Source organism: Hippocampus comes, unplaced genomic scaffold, assembly GCF_001891065.2.
Source record: "Hippocampus comes isolate QL1 unplaced genomic scaffold, H_comes_QL1_v1.1 scaffold110, whole genome shotgun sequence".
In the NCBI taxonomy this organism is placed as follows: Eukaryota; Metazoa; Chordata; class Actinopteri; order Syngnathiformes; family Syngnathidae; genus Hippocampus; species Hippocampus comes.
The window spans coordinates 706,636-724,314 of record NW_017805498.1 but is presented as its reverse complement, the minus strand read 5'-3'; the positions used below and the strand labels follow the sequence as shown (position 1 = coordinate 724,314).

At 40.7% G+C, this 17,679-nt stretch overlaps 1 protein-coding gene across 1 annotated transcript in view; it reads right to left on the bottom strand.

The window, feature by feature from the left end:
• dgkg (diacylglycerol kinase, gamma) overlaps positions 1 to 17,679 on the bottom strand; it is a 103,362-nt gene that overhangs the window by 65,494 nt on the left and 20,189 nt on the right. Inside the window, exons 4-11 of the mRNA XM_019876952.1 lie at positions 7,868 to 7,888; positions 6,566 to 6,716; positions 4,747 to 4,809; positions 3,603 to 3,854; positions 2,317 to 2,466; positions 1,078 to 1,127; positions 760 to 834; positions 8 to 127 (exon numbers count right to left, since the gene is read on the bottom strand). Coding sequence (XP_019732511.1) covers positions 8 to 127; positions 760 to 834; positions 1,078 to 1,127; positions 2,317 to 2,466; positions 3,603 to 3,854; positions 4,747 to 4,809; positions 6,566 to 6,716; positions 7,868 to 7,888 — 882 coding nt within the window. The remainder of the gene's footprint in view (positions 1 to 7; positions 128 to 759; positions 835 to 1,077; positions 1,128 to 2,316; positions 2,467 to 3,602; positions 3,855 to 4,746; positions 4,810 to 6,565; positions 6,717 to 7,867; positions 7,889 to 17,679) is intronic.

The window sequence follows — 17,679 nt, the reverse complement described above, 5'->3', positions numbered from 1 at the left end:
GACATACAGTGTCCATGCCGAGCAGAACCAGTAAGGGGATGGTGGTCAGGCCTCCTCGGATCCACTCTTCCAGGGTGACAGTGCCATCTCGATCGTAGTCGATCTCCTCCATCATTTCCTTCAGAATCTACGGCGGCAGAGGCAGAAGAACTGAGGCACACTTTCTACCTCACATTAGGCTTGGTAGAGATTTATATGTCAATATATAGTGCAATTTGCATAATAGCTAACGACTAGCATTAAAATGACCAAATGATTGGCAGTGGACACGTGGATGTGTTGTTGTTTTTTTTAAAATAATCTTGAATGTCCTTTAATTGAGTTTAGAAGACAGTTTGAGTTGGAAAAGCCCTCATTGCCATCTTTCAAATAGGACAAACCACCTAAATGACCAGCTTAATACATGTCAGAGACTCATTTGACCCATGTTATGGAGAAAACAGTACAACATTTGGATTTTGATCGCACAGATGGCAAATTTAGTTTAAAATTTGTTTGACACGTGTGACAGAGTGGAATGTTAAAATTGAAACAATGCTCGTAAAGTTGCTAAATGTTTCATGACTATTTCTATTTGCAAAATGTTATAAAAATCGAATGACTTGGAAGTCACTCAGTATCACAGAATTGTGAGAAATGTGCTTGGAGAGTTCCACTTTCCGAGACACCCAGAGGACACCTCATTAAGTACACCAGCATAATCAACCCCCCTGTGTAGTTATTTAAAGTGGCAATAAATTTGTGTGCTCTGCTGCTCACCGGCTGTAGCTCTGTCGAGTCCCACTCCAGATACTCGGCAACGTGTACCATCTGATTGATGATGCGGTCCAGCTCCTACCAAAGATCCCAAATAGGACAAAACAAAGCATTGTAGCACATGGATCACAACCGCTCACATCCAAACATGATGTAAAGACGCTACGATTTCCATAAGAGCAGCAATGTTCTGTTTATGCCTCGGAACCTGGCTAGCATTAAAATGGACTGACCATTACAAACGATCTTAATGTCAACATGGCGCCTGCCAACCGGCATCTATTCTTAGCTCAATGGGTAAGAATGGAAAGAAAAACTCACCGAACTGTCCAAGACGCCGTTGCCATCCGTGTCGTACAGCCGGAACATGACTGGAAGGAAAACGTAGAGAGAGCTCATTTTTCCTGAGTGACTAGGAATGTCGATCACAAGAAGAAATATTATCTCCACTGAATGGAAATGAATCTCTTCAACTTGCACCCAAGTTAAGTGGGGCTTTAACATGAGCATCACGTTATTGTGAGCCAGCTAGCTGGCCCTCTGAGGGGGATTTGAAACCCTGATTTGTTCAAGGAACTGTCCAGTAATTCGTTTCATTGGTCAGAACTACTGTACTCATCCTTAAGTTGACATGGCAGCAAAGAGAAAGGAAGAGATCCTCCCTGGCACTAGCTTCCCCCTCACGTCCGGGTCCTTCCTGCCTGTCACTCACACTCCAGCTTGTCCTCCGGCGTGCCGCGCTCCAGCAGGGAAAGGTAGCAGACGATATCCTTCAGGAAGACCACCTGTGGCACTGACTGGGGGGATCCTTTGTGTGGCGACGGGCTGCTCCGCAGCAATTGCTTCTCCGAGTGGCTTTTCTCTGTCAATGCACAATTTATTTTGAGATCAATCCACATATCAAACAGTCAGCCGGATGCAGCACAGTTGTGCAATCCCATTATTATTATTGTGCATTTTTCATGTAGCTCTTGTACTGGATCTCATTATATGTGTACAAGAAGATTATTTGAAAGACCTTCCCTTAGTTTAAATTTGATTCATGAGACACCATTACCATACATTAGAGACACAATATATCGTCAACTTCTTAAAATAATGACCTGAGTCAAATTTTGACAAATTTATTATTTTGCCTTCAACATCTCCTCAGTATGCCCACCACCTCTGTTAAAACATCCTCAGTTAAACAGATCATTCAATTCTAGGCCTGAAATGAAGTTATTAATACATAAAATATAATCAGGATGTGGTTCAGTTTTTCGTGTTTTCTGAAAAAAATGATATAGGCAATTATTTTAAGAGGGTGACAATATTCTCAATGACATCATTATCAACATCATGTGTGCGCTTCTTCTCTGTGTAATGTGCAACAAAATTTCTAACCCAGTGTCTAAATAGAATTTGACCATGAGGATTAAAATGAGTAGAATTGGAACATATAGACTGAAGATAAAATGGGTTTGTTCATCATGATTAAATTATGAAGGCTCCTTAAAAAAGCAGTTTTACAACTACCGTTTCCCCCTCACGTCCGGGTCCTTCCTGCCTGTCACTCACACTCCAGCTTGTCCTCCGGCGTGCCGCGCTCCAGCAGGGAAAGGTAGCAGACGATATCCTTCAGGAAGACCACCTGTGGCACTGACTGGGGGGATCCTTTGTGTGGCGACGGGCTGCTCCGCAGCAATTGCTTCTCCGAGTGGCTTTTCTCTGTCAATGCACAATTTATTTTGAGATCAATCCACATATCAAACAGTCAGCCGGATGCAGCACAGTTGTGCAATCCCATTATTATTATTGTATATTTTTCATGTAGCTCTTGTACTGGATCTCATTATATGTGTACAAGAAGATTATTTGAAAGACCTTCCCTTAGTTTAAATTTGATTCATGAGACACCATTACCATACATTAGAGACACAATATATCGTCAACTTCTTAAAATAATGACCTGAGTCAAATTTTGACAAATTTATTATTTTGCCTTCAACATCTCCTCAGTATGCCCACCACCTCTGTTAAAACATCCTCAGTTAAACAGATCATTCAATTCTAGGCCTGAAATGAAGTTATTAATACATAAAATATAATCAGGATGTGGTTCAGTTTTTCGTGTTTTCTGAAAAAAATGATATAGGCAATTATTTTAAGAGGGTGACAATATTCTCAATGACATCATTATCAACATCATGTGTGCGCTTCTTCTCTGTGTAATGTGCAACAAAATTTCTAACCCAGTGTCTAAATAGAATTTGACCATGAGGATTAAAATGAGTAGAATTGGAACATATAGACTGAAGATAAAATGGGTTTGTTCATCATGATTAAATTATGAAGGCTCCTTAAAAAAGCAGTTTTACAACTACCGTGACTCAGGAAGCTGCTGTGAAATTAGTCATTTTTGGGCCGAGAATAAAGAATACATGCCTGTGAGCATTGTCTCTCTATATGTATTGCTGCACCGTTTGTGTTAGTCGAAGAATCACTTAAATACTTTATAACACCGCCACATGGATGCTATTCATTGGATATAGAGTCTTGCATTCTTTGTTAGCATTAGTGAGGCTATGTGCCTGGTTTAAATACGCAAACTTTAACTGTCTTTGTTCTATGTGACGTGTGACTTCATCTATGTGACGTGTGACTTCATCTGGGAATGGCGGTAAACAGCTTTAGCCAATGGACGCCCCATATCTTGAAAAATGTGTCTCAAGGAAGTTTGTCATACATTCCAATGCACAAGTGTATTAAATAACATATATTAATGGAAGCACAATTTTAAACAATCACTGTGGCAGGTGCTCTAAAAATTGGCGAAGAGTCTGAAGATAAATTGCCTGGCTAACCTTGTGAGCGTTTCAGGGGTGATACTGGCAACTGAGCTGGGCCAGCATTGGGGGTCAGGGCATTATTGCTGCTCTGGAAGGGCTTGACCTGGATGCACGGAGAGCGGTGGGGCCCCCTGGGTGTGTGGGCCCCGGTTCTAGACCGCTGCGAGGAGGAGCCAGATGAACAAGGAGAGGTGGTGGGCCCAGTGCCGCAGGCAAGCTCTGGCGTGTGTCGACCCATCGCCGACAGGATGCTCTTACCATTCATGCCTTGGACACAAAAGGAAGGGGTCCTTTAAAATGGAAAAAAGTGGAACCCCTCAAGTCGAACACAAAGCCCTTAGTTGAGCTACAATAATGTTTTCTACTGGAAAATAATCATTTATTGGGTCAAATGGTCAACGTTACTCATTTTGTTTAGTAACGAGTAATGTTTTGAAATTTACAAAGGCATGGTGAATACTGTATGAGGGGTTTAAACGGGCATAATTCAGGATTACGTTGTATAATAAATTACTCCGTTGTTTCTTGTGTGTGTGTGTGTGTGTGTGTGTGTGTGTGTGTGTGTGTGTGTGTGTGTGTGTGTGTGTGTGTGTGATTCACTCGTGTGAAAAGGAGCATTGTAGTAGTGTTTGTGTGTGAGTGAGCGGTAATCCTGAATTATGTCCCTGACAGCCCCTCATGTAAGGCAAAGGTAAAGGCGAATACACCTTGGACTGGTTGCCAGCCAATCACAGGGAAATTCTCAATAGCTGTGCAAAATGAAGTTAACTACAAGACACACATTTTAAAAAAATGTTTCTTGTAGTTAACTTCATTGTATATGTACTGTATACCTATATGTAATGATAATCCATTGATGCTCACTGAACACATTTGGGGTGTTCGATTCTAGAGGTTCCTTTGACACAAAAAACAAGGAACATACGGTAAATTAACACAATGAAGCAAAGGAACATAACACAATGAAATTGCAAAGAGAAGAAACTCATCGGGGGAGGCAGGCGGAATTACAAAACTTGACTAAACAAATAGATTCCACAATGTTAAACAAACAAAACAAACAAAAATAAACAAACACCCATCAACTCAACAAACAGTATTGTTGGGTGGGGGAAGAGAAGCAGCTACAGCCAACCCGTCAAGGCAGGTCCGCTAGTACCTGTGATGGGGGCACAGGCCACCTCTGTGTGAATAGAGATACCAGCATCAATGGAGCAGGACTCTTTGAGAAGGAAACACATTGAGCAGCAATAAGACAACACTGATGCAGGATTATCCGTTTTAGTTCCAGTACTTGACGTTTTCCTCCACCTTAATTCCATCAACAGCACAGAAAACATGAAACGCTGCTTTTAATGAACGTTTGTTGTATCTTTAATGGCCTTTCTTCTTTACCTGACGACACCGAAAGGCGGACGACACCCTGAACTGGTTGGCAGTCAGTCACAGGGCACATATGGAGACGTACAACCAATCACACCCATACTGTCACTAAGTGGGAACCGACCCCAAGCTGTCCGCTCACAGCTCATGCGGGTGTACCAGTGCACCATCAGCGACTTCGTGGGTTATTTATAATTCACCAAACACCAGGTGGCAGTGCAGGCCGAAGCAACTGTCCATCCGTTCCACATTGAGGACTTGTCCTCATTAGGGTCACTGGTAAACTGGAGCCTATCCCAGCTGACTTTAAGAAAGACACCCTCCCTAATCACAGAGCACATATAGAAGAACATTCACATCTTGGGACAATTTAGTCTTCAGTTAACCCCGCATGCATATATTTAGACATACAATCTCCAGAGAAGCAGACAGGAGCCGGATTCAAAATCAGAATTGTGAGCCAGGCGTGCCAACCTTGAGGGTACTGTGCTGCCACCTGAAACAATTGTCACCAATCTCCTCTACTGAAGCTATTTATAATTTTACATATTATTCACTTTAGTCCACATAAAACTGTAACAAAAATCTACACAGGAAGTAGACTCAATTACAAAAAAAAGTATTTGCAATTGTTTACGAGTATGTTTGATATTCTATTAAGTTATAAAATCATCAATGTCATATAATCGATATAATAAAAATATCAAATGAAGTTTTTAAAAATTAAAAATTCATAGGCTTTGCAAAAATTAACATACTGCTACTAATAATACTAATATTGATTACGAACACTTCGAATTAGTAAAAACGCTAATATTTGCAAATAATCGTGCAAATTTAATAATAAATGCAAACTTTTTAAACAACAATGATACATCTAAGTAATTAAAATATTGAAAATAACAACAAATATATCATCAAGCAAAACCGGTGGGGGAGAGGGAAGTCTAGGCTTCCCTGCTCAGGCTGTTGACCCCGCAGTAGAGAATGGATGAATGGTGCCATTTAGTACTCATGAAAATCCTGTAAATCTCATATGAAAGTAATATCCCTTATGGGTTCTTGTTCCACACCATCCCTTTAACAGTGACTGAAATTAAAAAAGGTCAACTGAATTGTTCCCTATTTTTTGGCTATTATTCTTGCACTTTTATTTCAATACATCTATGCATCCATCCTTTTTTTTTTTTTTTTTTTTATCTGCTTTTCCTCACAAGGGACGCTGGAATGGGTGTGCTGGAGCCTATCTCAGCTGTCTTCGGGCAGTAGGCGGTGGACACCCTGAACTGGGAACACATGCAAACTCTACACAGGAAGACCGGATCTGAGATTTGAACCTACAACTTCAAAGCTGTGCAGAATACGTGCTAACCACTAACCCACTGTGGTTGTGAATCATTCAGTTAATAGTTAATATTGTTTTTGTTCACTATTATCATTATTTTGTTTCTTTTACTTAACTAGGAGTGACGATCATTTGGAAGCCCCATTTAAGTTGATAAATGTTGTCCCAGGCCAGGTTGACGGTTACGCGTTCAAGTGTCGCGTTGTATACTGTATGAAGAATTTATAAAATAAATGTGAAAAGAGCTCACCCAGTAAGCTTCCTGCTGCTCGACAACGGTCAGGCGAGGCAGCTCCCGTCTTGCTCTTGAAAGAGGTGAAGAGGTGCTGACACAGCTCTTCTGGGATGTCGTTCTCCAGGTAGGTGGCCATGAAGAGACGGAAGCCCTCGTAGTCGATTGGCTGCATGAGAGGAATATATTTTTCTTCAATCATGGCAAACTTAATTTTGTTGAATATAAAAAATATAAATAAAAACATATTTTGGTCTCAGCCTGTGTGGAATAAAGTCAATTGAACGAATGAAACAATAGCAAGACAATGAGCAATTGTTGCCAGATGGAGCTTCTGGAAATGCATTATACCAAACACACCGTTAAATGGACCTATTAATAAGTACACTGAATGGACCCAAGCATTGGGATGCACCTCTTAAATAACAATCACAGGTTGGATTTGGTCACTTCTTAATTCACTGTCTTTGGAAAAGGCTCTTGTCTTTTCCAAGTGCAAAAAGGGATTGATACATGAGTATGGTGTGGAACAAGAACCCATAAGACAAACACGGAATGGCCATTATACAGTATGGTGGTAAATTGGGTTCCTCGTGAAAATGGTTTAAGTCAATTTATTCCATCTATATACTTTGTGCAAATTTCATATCCTGTCGGTGGAGTGACTCCCTGTACTTTTATCCATATAGCTTGTGACTTTAGTTCCTCAGGGAAATGTTTTAAGTCCACTCACTTGCTCCATAACTGGTTGCACTTCTCACTTTCTGTATAAGTGGGTTGTGTCCCAATACGTATTTTCATAGACTGTATGAGTGCAATGCTTGAGGACCATTAATTTTTTTGCACTTTTCATTTCCTGTAGGTGAAGTCTGTCCCAATGCTTTTGTCAATTTAGTGTACATTGTTTGAGTTTCTATGTTAATGTAGTCTTCCGATGCAGAAAAGCATGAAATTGTGTGGCAAACAGTAAAACAATAATGACCTAGGAGCGCAACAAAAAATGGAGAGTGGGTCTAAATGGTAGCCCTCATGCACGATGAATACCTTAAACAAATAGAATACGTGTCACAAACGGCTGAAGAATTGTTGTCGGAGTTCCCACTGTGGCGCATAATATTAACACCAATTAGTAATGCATTGTCAATCGTTGCATGTACTGTATTGGGCCAGTAAAGCCTCCCCCCTGCTGCCACTCACTGATGTCGGGTTATGCTGAGCAGAACGTTGTGAATGTTCACAGCCAATGTACATGCAACCCACTGACAGAGAGACCAAATCCACCCAGCATGCACCCCCAGCACCACCTGGGTCAAGCCTTACTTTGTCGAGAACATCGCGCTGCTGTTTTATGTGTGCATAGATAGCAAGCAAGGGAAAGAAGGACAAAATTATTGAAGATAAATGTTTCCACCAGCTATTCCAGTCAAAATATATTATTAAAAAATGCCCCAAAAAAGTCCAAATCTAAGCAGAGATGTTCACAGGCAATATTGTAAAATAATCAGACCAATCCAGAAGAATGCACAAAGGCCGAAAGACAAAGGTAATATACAACTGAATGAGTATTTAAAACGCATCTCGTGTCATACAATATTTAAAACTATGACAGTTTCGGATTGTGACATCGGCTACAGGAATGAAGAGCTGTAGTTTCAATTTATTTCAAAGGGGATAGTAAATAAAGGTGCAATCTTGAGAATGAAACAAATTAAACTCATAAGTAAAAGCCCAGCAGTGTTTCATAAACTCTGAGAGATGGAAATCACATGGGTGCCTTGTATTTTAATTAAATATTATTCCATGAGTTCTATGATAATGTCCATCAAAACATCAAAGGATCCATCCGCTGCACACCAAACAAGGTAAAGTGGATCAAGTTGTGCACTTTTGGATTTGGAATGGAAACAAGTGGCTACGCGATGGGTTCAGACCCCCGTCATTCACGAAACATCTTCCCCTCAACTTGCCGCTGTTGGTTTAACCCCGCCAGCTCCCAAAGAGACCACCACCGCCACTCTTCTTTCCTTTTTTGGTAATACCCACCAGCAGATTTTAATTTGCCGTGCATCGTGCGATAAGTCCACACCACACATGAACACACAACTGCAGCAGTAGAAACGGAAGAAGCTGTGTCGATTTTATTATTTTTTTCCCCCATAAATGGATCGCTAGAAAATCAACATTAAGTTGTGGAAATTGTCTCTATTTCACTTTTTTTTTTTTTTGCACGTGTGTTGTTTTCATTTTCAAGATAAATTGAAGTTGAAAAGCAGTCTTTTTTTCCACTGGCTTCTGCGTGGTGAAATCTGTGGACAGCTAACTTTGGTTGCTTTACCGCAATGCAAGGTGATGATGTCATGTTAGCGAACAGGATTTGCATTCTGCCTGCTCAACTGGTCTCTATGGGCCAGATTTAGTCATGTTCATGTTCATGTCAACTTTATTGTCAAATGTGCTACATGTACAACATACAGGACAGATGAAATTTCTTTCCTCAGGAGAGAGAGGAGCCGCTGCGGGTGCCCGCGCCGCCATCAAAATAATTTTATACTGTATATTAATGTTTATTTGTTGTTATTGATTCGTTTTTTTAAGACACTATTTCTGTGTCACGTTTTTCACTTTTTGCGGTTTAGGTCATATTATGTGGAGGGGATTCTCAACTGTATTACGAGAATTTTGTTTTTTTCCCTTTTCTACGAAACATTTTTTCAACTTCCTCCCAAATATTCTGAATTAGTTCGAGTGCGAGAACAGAATGTGAACTTTCGGCGAGGAAAAAGTATGAGTAACAGCACCAAAAAAAACTTGGACTTAACATGTTAATGCAGCTGAACGCTTCATGCAAGTGTTGTTGCGCTGCAGTGCGCGCCCAAAAAGTCCCACCCCACTCCCAAAGTCTGGCCCCCCCTGCCGCTAGCGTCCCACCATGATGGTTCATGGACACTGGGGTGGACAACAGCATGTATATCAGTGATTCGCAGCTAACAAAATTGTGGAGCCCCATTAAAAATCAAGAGGGTTCTTCATGACATGAGCAGTCACCAAGATCGCCTGAATTTGACACTAACTTGACCTCGGCACTCTCAGTCGCAGTGTCAGATATATGGTGTTCTTGTTAAGAAAAAACATCATTTACAAATCCCGAAAAAAGATTCCTCATCTGATATTTTTAATTTCTTTCCTTCGCTTTGAAATGCCTTTAAATCTTTTGAGTTGCAAATGTGCTTAAATATCGTCACTATACGGTACATTCTTTTAGACATTTTAACCCTTTCATGCACACTGTTATCAGGTTTGATAACATGACAAACATGTCCACTGTAGTCACCGCTGTCCCTGAAAGGCTTAATAATCTACTTTTGCTCTCTCCGAGCTGCAAATGTCTTTGGCGTTCTCTTTGTTAATGCTTTTAGATGTGCTTATGGTTGTGTGAAGCACATTGAGTTGTTCTGTGTATGAAATGGGCTCGATAAATAAAGTTGTCTTGCTTCACCTCAACCGTTCATGATCTTTCAGTCTATTCACGCCTCCTCTTGGTGGAAAGTTGACACTACAATCAGTGAAATTTTCCACGTCGGTTTGCACGTTTTCAGTGCCCAAGTAATCGATGGAATAGTCGATAGTATACTGTAATCGATTCCAAAAGAGTCATTTGTGCCAGCCTACTTCTCACAAAACAATGAACAGCCGGACACATGCATTTAAAAGTTTCGAAATGGTCAAACTGAGTTTACCTGTAAAGGTGAGAGTGTATTTTAGCTTCAACCAGAAATTTCAAAGTCAAATACCCCTAACTTATGCAGGTCGTGTATGTGCTGCTTTGGCCTCAACCGGCTTATGTAGATATATATTAATCAAAATGAACAGTGTTCTTTTTCAGAGTGTACTTCAGCTAAATGTCTTGAAAGTGAATGTGACATTCAGTGGTTAAATATCACCAAAAAATCCAAATATATACAAGAGATATGTAATAAAAATGTCAGAAACCCAATAAAATATGAAAACCCGCTCTATGTGGTTGCGTGCTTCAGTCCTGCATGTCTTTGTAGTGATAGTATTCACATAATCCCACACTTCCTGTCTGCAACACCTTGCTTCTACGTGACCGACATCGCTGCCAAGCACGGATGGCCATGACACGTTTGCATAGTTTGCATTTGGAGAGGGCACAACATATCTAATTGAGCTAGTCTGGGGCATCCAAACTGATGGAAAAAGGGGCCGTTGCCTGTCTAAACCAGGGGTCAGCAACGCAAAATGTTGAAAGAGCCATATAGGACAAAAAAAAAAACAAAATACAAATATGTCTGGAGCCGCAAAAAAATAAAAGCCTTCTATAAAACTTACAATGAAGGAAACACATGCTGTATGTATGTAGGAGACTGCACTGTCTCAGAATTATTTATTCCTTTGTTGTGTGTTCACAAACGCCCCCATAGAATTTATTTTGCGATTTCCTCGCTTGATTTTTTGTTTTGGTGCATTATTTTCGCTTTTCTTAGTGTCAGTGAAATCATCATGAATTTCCGTTTTTCGGAGGCTGTCTTTGAACCCCTCTCGAGTTGAACGAGAAAGAGAGAAGGCACCGAGTCGGACGCAGACGTCTCTGTGTTTGTCGAGACTGTTAAAAGCATAAATAAAGTGTACGTTTTAAAAAAACCAACACCACAGCTCTCCTTTTTCGGAGCTGCAACGTGTATCTATATCTATTTGAGCTATATTAGCCTACTATCAAAATCTTTTTCCATTTTCAAATATTTTTATAAAGCTCCAAGGAGCCACTAGATGTCGCTAAAGAGCCGCATGCATCTCTAGAGCCGCATGTTGCCAACCCCTGGTCTAAATGATATGTACCTATGCTGGTTGAGTGGATCATTTGACCACATGGCAATAACTATAATCATCTTGCATCCATGGCAGGAAAATGAAAGCCTCCGTGTAATTTATCAAACCTCTTTCCAAGTCAACAGGGTTCGCGTGAAGAAAAAAAGACTCTTAATAGTTTATTGGTCTCTTTATGTCACACTTTATGCGCAAGGCAGAAATTGGGAATCAGAAGCCCAACAACCAGGGCTTTCCCCCGATTCGGTGATGAATCAAATTGTGATTCGAATGGGCTTGGAGAAAACAATCAGCGAATCATAATTGTCGGACTTGGATAAGAGCGACTCTTAGACTATCATATTACTTTGAGTCGTTGAGTCATTCTGACAAGAGCTGTGACTGTGGCCACCCTGTATTTACTTTTTAAAAATTCAAAATCATTCAGGATTTTTAGCTTGTGTTTATGGCCAATGCCATTTTAATTTACTGTGCATAGCTTCGGTGCAAGTTTTATTCAGCGAAAGGACACGCTCGTTGAAAGAGCTTGTCAGCTAACTTTTAAATTGTACTAGCCAGTGACTATTTACAACCTAGGGTTCGACGCAGCAGCCACTACACGTCAGTGTACTCTCTGGTTCAATCGATAGCTTCGAAATCTAAGGCTTCGAAAAGCACTTTGGGAACCGTGTGGTGGCGCTCAAGCACTAATTTGTGCCCTCCATTCATCATTAACTATTTTGATCTAATGGGATTTTTGGATGATGACATATCTTTATTTCGTAAAGATACAAAGAGTAACCATTTGATTCCATTCAGAAGTCATTCATTACTGTCAACACCAGAATAATAGTAATAACGACCAAGAATAAGAACTGGAATGTTCGCCAGGAAATTACTCTAAAAACACTTCCGATATGGATTATCATGGGACAAGTGGATTTAACACATTCCACAAATGAAATGGTACCTTGAATAACGAGTTGAAATGTTCCCCAATGAATCTCTTAACTCAATTTACATGTATAGCAAATCAATATTCTCCATTGAAATTAAATGAAATTCCATGAATCTGCCTGTATCCATTTTCCAAAATAACCACAACTTTAAATGTGAAATGTGTAAAAACCAAAAACACCATTGCATTATATGACATCAAACCATCACATAACGGACTAAAAGAGAGAGTAGAGAAATAAACAGATATTCTAAATCGTAATTAAAGCCAGAAGTCACAACAACTGTGTGCCCTGAGCTCTGTGCCTTTAAAAGGGGCATGACTTAGTCAATCAACTGATGCGTCACGTCAGGAGTAAGGCTTGCTATTTACTGTGTGAGCAATGTGAATTTTGGCCAACGAAAAGTGCTTGCGAGTCCTTTCATTTTGTGTTTCTGTGTTTTCGTACTGTTTTGGAACGGTATCAGTCACTGTCACTCTTCTCTTTGTTGGGAGATTGTGCTGACGCACAAGAAGGCATTCTCCAAGTGTCCACTTCACAGATCACTTCAGTGATCACCGTGACCAACTTAACATCATCCGCAAGTGGAGATGTTCTTGCACTTCTTTATAAATGTACCCTCCTCCTGCATGGACTCCAGCCATGTAGACGGTAGTACCTCTCCTGTACTGAATTTAAAGGGAATGAGAGGCGCTGCCTCCATTGCCAGTTGTCAGCCGTGTTCATGCCCACAACGGCACAGACGCCCGTTTGTCAGTGCGCTCATCGGCAAGAATACAAAAAGAAAGACAACTCCACGCTTTGCACTCGACTTGCACTGGGCACAAAAATAGGGCCCTTGGTGACACTTATCCAATGAAGTGCAGAGGGAAGATCTGACGAAGCAGGCCCTGGGCAGTAAAATATTTACTTTACTTCACTGGGTAGACAGGCACTCCAGAGACCCAACTATACGAGCATATAAAAAGTTGATTTTCCATAAGACTTTCCCTTAACACCAATGGCGTTCTGGCTGACTAATTGGAGCACGGCATCAATTAGAGGGACAGCCAGTATTTGATGAATTACAGTGCCATATGTTGGAAGCTTAACCACCAGAATAGATTCCTTGAGTGAAGATGGAGCAGAGGATCGTATATTGTTTTACTGTATCTTAAATGTCATTGCTACAATATGACCGGTAGTGAGCTTGCTTTGCCGCTATAGTTGTAACTTCAGCAGCAGGTTGTATGGTTGATCAATTGTAATGGTGCAAAGAAATAATGTGGGTGTGTGGACACCGTCTCATTTACCCTCTCATTAGTCTCAAAGAGTGATCCACCAGGCAAAAAAAAAAAACATTGTTTTTTGCCACTCCTTTTTGAAACGAGACAGGAGACGCCTCCTTTGTCGCCGTTTCACTTGAAGGCAACCACTGCGCCTGCTTGCACCGCACGATGACTCATGCATGCACGCATTCGCAAATTGATGGACAACATAGAGCAAAGTCAGAATTAGCCATTGTGGCGCCAGGTGAGCCCACATGGACGTTAAGTCTGTCTGACCCACACAGAGCCAAAGAGAGCGCTCCAGTCATTCATCAAGCCAACGCAAAAGCGGAATAAAAGAAAAGATCGGACAGCAAGATCAAGCAGACGTAATCGTGACAACAAACACAAAAGTTGTTTTGGAACTAGAGTGCTTTAAGTGGAAAAAAGTGTCGTACGCCCAGTATTTCACTGTTGTCGTTGATTAATTAATCAATACAGAGATCATATCAATCAATAAATAAGTACCGGCACATAAATAAATGAATCTTGGTCAATCAGAAGTGCTAACGTTACTGCTTGCTGGCTGCTCTTCACCTGCAAGATTAACGTGTCGTCATGTGTCGTCATCACCCACTTCATCAGCAGTCCGAATTCCCTTTGGGGCCTTTTGGAGCCACGCCATCATTTATGGGCTCAACTGTTTTCAACCTTTTTCAGCTACACACTCAACTCGTGGGATTGCCCCGCGAAGGACAGGCATGTGGTGTGTAGCAGTTAGTAATGCAACGGATCCAAAAACTCAAGTTTGAGATCATGGATTTGAGTCACGCATCGGATCATTGTTCAAATCAAACAACAACAAAAAAAGATAAATAAAGATACATTTTGCCTGTTACATGAAAAAAAAACCACACACACGAAATGTCATATTAGATTTTAAATTTTAAGAACACAACTTTAAGTGCAATACAAGGCAGGATAACTTGTTTTACACATGGACCGTGAATGAAAAAAAACTGCAATTTTCTTCCTTTCTCAACAAAGAGAGTGAATTACAAACTATATGTCCACCAGTGGCGATTGCTCTCGGACTGCAAGGGAAGCTCGGCTTCCCCTAAAATGTCAAAGAATAAGTGATCAAATATATGACTGAAAACTTCATTGTGTGTACATGTCATTGACTAAATATGCGCTACAACATGCTCAACTTTTGTTCCGAATCAGCTTCTTCTTACTGGTTACGACGCGACTCCCTTCTCATTCATTCCCGCAGCTTCGCTGTGCTTTAAACGGTGGACGCCCGAGCGTCCGCAGAGCTTCCATTGCCCGGACGCCGGGTGTCTAGAGAGTTCAGGGTAGGTTTTCCCAAGGCATTGAAATGAGACGAGTCATTGGATAAATGATGGATTTGTCTCATTCTGTTCTGAGTTGAACTGGAGACTTCTAGTAATCTCGAATGGCAACACTCTCTTTGTTGAAAACGACTAGTGACAGATGAATCTTTTATTTCTGGTGTGTTTTATTGTAGTTGCTTGTGTTCTCAAACTGACTTATATCACCACAGTTAAGAACCTGGAAAAGACGCCTTGTTGGTATGCCAGGGTCGCAGATCATTTTCTTGAAAAAGAACAGAGTAGAATTCACGTAGAAATAAACAGACACATTTTATGATGTAGCCCGAAATTGAGCTTTCCCTTCTTGACAGACCAGCATCCGCCACTGATGTCCACATCATTGAAAACGAAGAAAAGATAGAAAGCAAAGCACCAGCCCTCGAACTACTTGCTGTTGCCACCTGGGCGCTCGTCGCTAGCACCTAGCTGTTTGGTACGAACGGTGGAGACTTGTGCCACATTATTTCTATAAATCTCGGTCCACTGTTTACAATTTCAAATGACAATCACAATGCCCTATTACCGGTGAGCTATTTTTAGATTAGCCCCTCAGGCTACTGATGTGGTCCTTGGGGGCACCACGTTGGTGAGCCCTGCTCTGGAACCCTCCCTGCTATTGGCGCTCATATATTTAAGTGACCTTATATAGCCACATTAAAAAGCATTAAAATGGCAACAACCACCATTCCAGACCAGAGGTCAATGAAATCCACAGCTCCTAATTGCTAAAAGCTGGGAACTCACACCCATGTCACCTCTTTCCACAAATCACTTACACAATTTAATGACTCATTTATGAGACAAACAAGAGAGTTAAGGTGACGTTTGTGTGCACGCACCTGTTCAGGATTGTATTTGGAGAGCACACCTTCGCCATGGAATTCCTCCAGAACATCCTTTAACTTTTTTGTGGAGTCTGGAGAGAAAAGAGGAGGAAAATAACCTTGTAACTCAAGGCACGACAAGCAGGCTCCATCAGACAACATACTGGTATATTTATTCGTAACGTGCCAGATAGCTTTCATAGAACAGAGAACCATATATTGTAACTTAAAGGAGACAAAACGACAAGGGCTCCCGTGTTTAGGGCAATTTTTCATCAAAATACCCTAAGGATCAAGAATTATGCTATTACAGTTTTTGAACACAGCATATTTCTTGCCATGTTGTAAATGATTCATTTATGGGGCTGATCTGTCTCATCCAGTGTGCCAGGCCTCATCCTGCCCCATATTCTTCATCTGTTTCGTGAGAATGACAACCAGTTGGCTGGATTCTGCCAGTGAGTTCCTGCCAGCATTTGGCTCTCTCCTCTTCAGCTTTGCTTGGAGGCCTGCTACTTGCTTCTACTAGCAAAACCAGAGCCCAGAGTGTTGAAAACAAGTAGATGCCTTTAAATTAAATTAATGAAGGCTTAATTAATTTTACATGTTTGATTTGTAGTAATTCGTTTATCTTGTAAAACTGCATAACAGCTGAAAAATACATATATGTATTAATATACATTTCTCTTCTGTGGCAACATTTTTAACACAGAGTACGTCCATGCTGGGTCTAATGAGATGTGATGTGTATATACTCACTGCCGGACAACAGAAACACATTTGACAAAAAAAGGGAAATAATGCCATAGCATGAAAAATATTTGTAAGGGGGTAACCAGAAACCACAAACAAGGTGCACGCTGGCACCTATATGTATTAATATACATTTCTCTTCTGTGGCAACATTTTTAACACAGAGTACGTCCATGCTGGGTCTAATGAGATGTGATGTGTATATACTCACTGCCGGACAACAGAAACACATTTGACAAAAAAAGGGAAATAATGCCATAGCATGAAAAATATTTGTAAGGGGGTAACCAGAAACCACAAACAAGGTGCACGCTGGCACCTCATTCCACAATTTTTACAAAGTGTGTACTTGCGCACGTTTTGTTGAGCCCCCGGTGTGCACAAGGACAAGCAAGTGTGCAGTGGACCTTTCATGGACAACGGGCTCAGTTAGAAGCAGCTGTAGCTCAATCCAAACTGTGTCAAAGCTTTCAGGACCTGGATTTACCATCTCTAACGAGAAGTTGTTAACAGTTTGAGAGACACACCACACAGATGGACATTAAAAACCAATGCTGTGCTGAGGATTTTTAACAAGCCAGAGGTCGGAAATGAGCTAACCTGCCCAAGGGAGGATCTGTCCTACCTTTCGAACCTTCGACAGTTAGTTATTATATTAAATTCCTTTGTAAAATTAACGCAAGAAAAATCAAGTATTCTAATCGTATACAATGTAATTTAAAAAGTACAGATTTATTTATCATGTTGAATAAATAGGCCACTTGTGAGATCCTAAACACTAATGTATAATAAAATCCATAAGATATCAAAAATCAGTGTGACAATTTGTCAGGAGCGAGGTACTGTCACACTTTGTGGCACAATATGGGATTGCTAATTTATCACTCTTTTGTGCCTTATTTCCTATCTTCTGTGAAATAAAGATGTTATTCAAAACATTTTTCGAACCCTTTTCTTCACACTATAAATAGCCATGTTGTAAAAGGAGCATAGCGTGATATGATTCGACTACAGAGTGAGATGTATTACACTAGAAAACATCCATTGACGCTTAGTTACACTTTCTCTTTGCTTGTCTCTTTTGTGTGACCTTGCTGTATGCATTTCCTTTTCATAAATCTAATTTAT